At 42.3% G+C, this 4,169-nt stretch overlaps 1 protein-coding gene across 1 annotated transcript; it reads right to left on the bottom strand.

Annotated features, from left to right (window-relative positions):
* Window positions 1-1,610: 1,610 nt before the first annotated feature.
* On the bottom strand, window positions 1,611-2,308 carry LOC111468580. Its single transcript, XM_023113829.1, has 2 exons — window positions 2,193-2,308; window positions 1,611-2,100 (listed from the first exon to the last, which is right to left on the bottom strand). Exons 1-2 carry the CDS (start codon window positions 2,306-2,308, stop codon window positions 1,611-1,613), a joined length of 606 nt encoding a protein of 201 aa, XP_022969597.1.
* Between the last annotated feature and the right edge of the window lie 1,861 nt (window positions 2,309-4,169).

Below are 4,169 nucleotides of genomic sequence, written 5' to 3'. Positions count from 1 at the left end.
TAACCCGCCAATCCCAAGAAACTTCGTATCTCGGTGACCATAGTTGGGCGTTTCCATTTCGTGACAGCTTCTATCTTGTTGGGATCTACTAAAATTCTGTCTTTAGACACTACGTGCCCCAAAAACGAAACCTGTCGTAGCCAAAATTCGCACTTGGAGAATTTGACATACAACTTGTTCTCCCTTAGGATAGTTAGGGCTTTGCGAAGGTGCTCTTGGTGTTCTAGGTCTATTTTCGAGTATATCAGGATGTCGTCTATGAACACAATCACAAACGAGTCTAAGCACTTCTTAAATACTCGGTTCATTAATTCCATGAATACCGCTGGGGCATTAGTGAGACCAAAATACACCACCACAAACTCACAGTGGCCATATCTGGTTCGAAAGGCTGTTTTTGGTATATCTTCGTTTTTAATCTTAATTTGATGGTATCCTGATCGAAGATCTATTTTGGAGAACACTGTCGCCTCTCAAAGTTGGTCAAATAGGTCCTCAATGTGGGGTAATGGGTATTTGTTCTTTACCATCCTCTTGTTTAACTCTCTATAATCAATGCATAGACGCATAGAGCCGTCTTTCTTTTTGACAAACAACACTGGCGCTCCCCAAGGGGATACGCTAGGTTGAATGAAGCCTTTATCTAATAGGTCTTGCAGTTGTAATTTAAGTTCTTTTAGTTCTGCTAGTGCCATGCGATATGGGGCCTTAGAGATGGGTCCCGTTCCTGGCTCCAACTCTATTCCAAAGTCTACCTCTCGCGATGGAGGGATTCCCGGGAGGTCCTCCGGGAAGACATCTATAAATTCATTTACTATGGGTGTATCTATTAAGTTTTCCTTTCCTTTTGTATTTACTGCACAGGTTAGAAACGCCCACCCCCCTTGTTGTACCAAGCGTCTCGCTTTCATCATCGATATTATTTTTGGGGTGGTACCTGTGAAGGTTTCTTTAAACTTAAAGGTAAGTCTGTTTGGAGGTGTGAATATCACCTCTTTCTTATGGCAGTCTATGCTAGCAAAGTTTTCGGCTAGCCAGTCCATTCCTAGTATGACGTCAAAATCCGTCATATCCACTACATCTAAGTCTACGTGGATCGTTTGTCCAGCTATTACCACTTGTCCATCTTTTACTCTATTTTTCGTAACTAGGTCTACCCCTACTGGGGTGCCGACCGACAATACATGCATTAAGGGTTCTACTACGAACCCTGCTTGTTTAACAAATGGTAAAGAAACGAACGAATGGGTAGAACTAGAATCAAACAATGTCAATGCAAAGTGTCCTAATATAGAAAGCGTATCTGTCACCACGGTGCTAGACGTTCCCGCCTCTTTACTGGTCATTGCATATGCCCTGGTCTGTGGGCAGGTTTGTGTAGTGGGTTCTCTAATGATCGATCCTCTAAGGGGTTCCCTTAGATTTCCTGTGCTCCTTGTAAGGCAAGTTCTGGCCTGGTGACCTACATGACGGCAAATATAACACATACCTGAGCCTGCCAAACATCTCCCAACATGTTGTTTTCCATAGTCACGGCACAGGGGTTTCTCCGGTATTAGGTATCGGGCTATTGAGGGTGGAGCAGGTAGCCTATTCTGATATCGAGGTCTCTAGAGCGGTGGTTGGAATTCTGTGGGTCCGGCCTCGATAGGACGTTTCTTTCCTGTGACAACCGTTAGCTCCAGTTTTTTCTCCTCCAGAGGTTTCTCTACGGCCTTGGCCGTCCTCAAGGCCTCTTCATAAGTTTTTGGGTTAAAAGTCTCCAACATGCGGCGGATCTTCGAGTTCAACCCCAACACAAATTTCTCTATCTGTTTCTCTTCAGTGTCTGCTAATGACGGTGCAAACCTTCTTAGTCTCATGCATTCCTGATCATACTGATCCACCGTGTGATCACCTTGGGTTAAATGGTTAAACTCTTGTTGTTTCTTTATACGGGTTTCCTTTGGATAATAATACTTCAGAAAGGCTTCCTTAAAGGTTTCCCACGTTGTAATCCCCTCACTCGGGTTGATACTCTGTTTATTATCCGACCACCACACTTCTGCATCTTTTTGTAATACATACGTCGCACACGTCACCTTATGTTCATCGAGGCATCTGATTGATTCAAAGGTCGTTTTCATGTTTGCGATCCACATTTGAGCCGTTGTGGGATCTTCATTTAAACTGACAAAATGACGGGGTTATACCGTCTAAAATCCTTTAACCAACTCGCACCTCTGTCCGGTTGCGAGTTGTTGGCCAGTTGTATAACTACTGCATCCACCGGTTGCGTGGCCGCTGCGTTGGCTGGTTGCGTGGCCATTGTCGTGACTTGTTGCGTAGCTAACAACGTGACCTGTTGTGCGGCCAACATTGTTTGCATTGTCGTTTGGAGTGACTCCAACATTAACCTTGTGGCGAGGTTTAACTCAGCTTGCGGTGCAGCTTGAGGGGGTGGTGCGTATTCAGGAGAGGGTACAGCTTGTGAGGGAGGTGCATTTTTAGGAGGGGGTACAGCTTGTAGGGGTGGTACAGTTTGTGGGGGAGGTGCATGTTCAGGAGGTGGCACAAACGCATAGGGTCAAGTAGTCGATCCTTCTTGGGAAGAGTTTCTTTCGGCTTCTCTTCTTCCCCCTCTCCTAATGGGAGGTCGCCCACTCCCTCTCCTACCTAAGGTAAAGACATGCACTAACACCAGATCACATCACAAGACAAAATCATATAGTATCATGTCATTCAACATTTAAAGCAAACCACATTAAATATATCACAAAAATTATACATCCCTCGTCCTACATAAGGTGTACCTGACAACGACGGGGCATCGGTAATTGGATCATGGAACATGTTAATCCTACTTTGTAGGCTAGTCTACAAGATCTATAACCTAGAGCTCTGATACCAACTGTAACGACCCTAAAATTTACTTATTTAATCGAAGGTCATTACTATACCTTGAAATGCGAAATTTACATTAAATGGGCCCTTACCATAAATGCGAATTACACTCGCCTTTTATTACCTCATGAAAAAGAAGACGAATAGAAGGGAAAGAAAGGAAAAAGAACAATACTGAAATAATCGTCTTAAACTACCCTATGGTTTATTATGCGATTACAATTCAACATATACTAACCTATACTACTGATGCAAACCGAATTCAACCTATACTTACCTATACTAGGAAATGAAAAACAACTACCCTATGCATGTGGCACGGTTCCCGGGTGTACAATGCCGGCGTCGATCTCACATGGGTGTCTTGCCCTTATCTGAAAAAGTAAAGTAGCACGAGGCATGAGTATTTCTAGAATACTCAGTAAGTGACCCCCTATCGGGGTTATGAACCAATCACATGCAATGAGATGATGTGATAAGATAAGGAACCACTACAAGGGGAGTAAGATTCGAATTATCTTGTTGATTGAATATCTCAAGGCAAGAACATTGTTTGAGATTCGAATCACTCCACAAGCAAGATCGATCATGTCTAGCTTGAATGATCTTGTTGATCAAATATCTCAAACACTTGTTTGAGATTCGAATCACTCCACAAGCAAGATTGATCATGTCGAGCTTGAATGATTCTACATGCAACCTAAACTACATAGATGTTGCAAATAAACTTAGCCATTGGCTAAAGAAAGCACAAATGCTCCTTTTACTATATATTTTCCAAATCGACTTACAAATACAACATACATGGCTTTATATAGCCTCAAAAATGAAACTATTAAAGGCATTCCAAGAGTTGTAACCTTCATACTTTATGGCCATAATTAACCATTATGTAAATGTAACCTAAAGTAAATAAAATTTCTTAAAATACAATAACTCTAAATTACTCTAAATTGTAACCCACCCAAAATTTATAAACAATCAAACTTCATTCTTCTTCAATGTGGCATGAATTGAAACACCTTTTGATAATTTTGACAACCTTTTCTTCACATCTTCATTGAAGTATATTGTATGATTGATGCCTTTTGGTTCATATCATGATGGGACCTATCTTTCGTTTCGTTTTCCCTACGGTGTTGTCTTAACGGGTAACTTTGGACGTGTACCATATACTCTACATAGCCCATACGTGTGAGTATGGGCTCACCAGCTAGTTCGCACACCACTAGGCCACTTTCCTTATCTGGTGGCCATACTCTGGGAGCCCCTTATACCGAACACCC

The sequence above is a fragment of the Cucurbita maxima genome, unplaced genomic scaffold, assembly GCF_002738345.1.
Source record: "Cucurbita maxima cultivar Rimu unplaced genomic scaffold, Cmax_1.0 Cma_Scf00037, whole genome shotgun sequence".
NCBI classification, from domain to species: Eukaryota; Viridiplantae; Streptophyta; class Magnoliopsida; order Cucurbitales; family Cucurbitaceae; genus Cucurbita; species Cucurbita maxima.
Note: the sequence above shows the minus strand (reverse complement) of the source record. Positions and strands in the feature narration are given on the sequence as shown.

Excerpts from the sequence above, each read along its gene's own strand:
- LOC111468580 (XM_023113829.1), bottom strand. The coding sequence starts at position 2,308 with ATGGCCACGCAACCAGCCAACGCAGCGGCCACGCAACCGGTGGATGCA. Across the intron at positions 2,101-2,192 it reads TGGTTAAAGGATTTTAGACG|ATGCCTCGATGAACATAAGG; the intron begins GTATAACCCCGT and ends TGAATCAATCAG.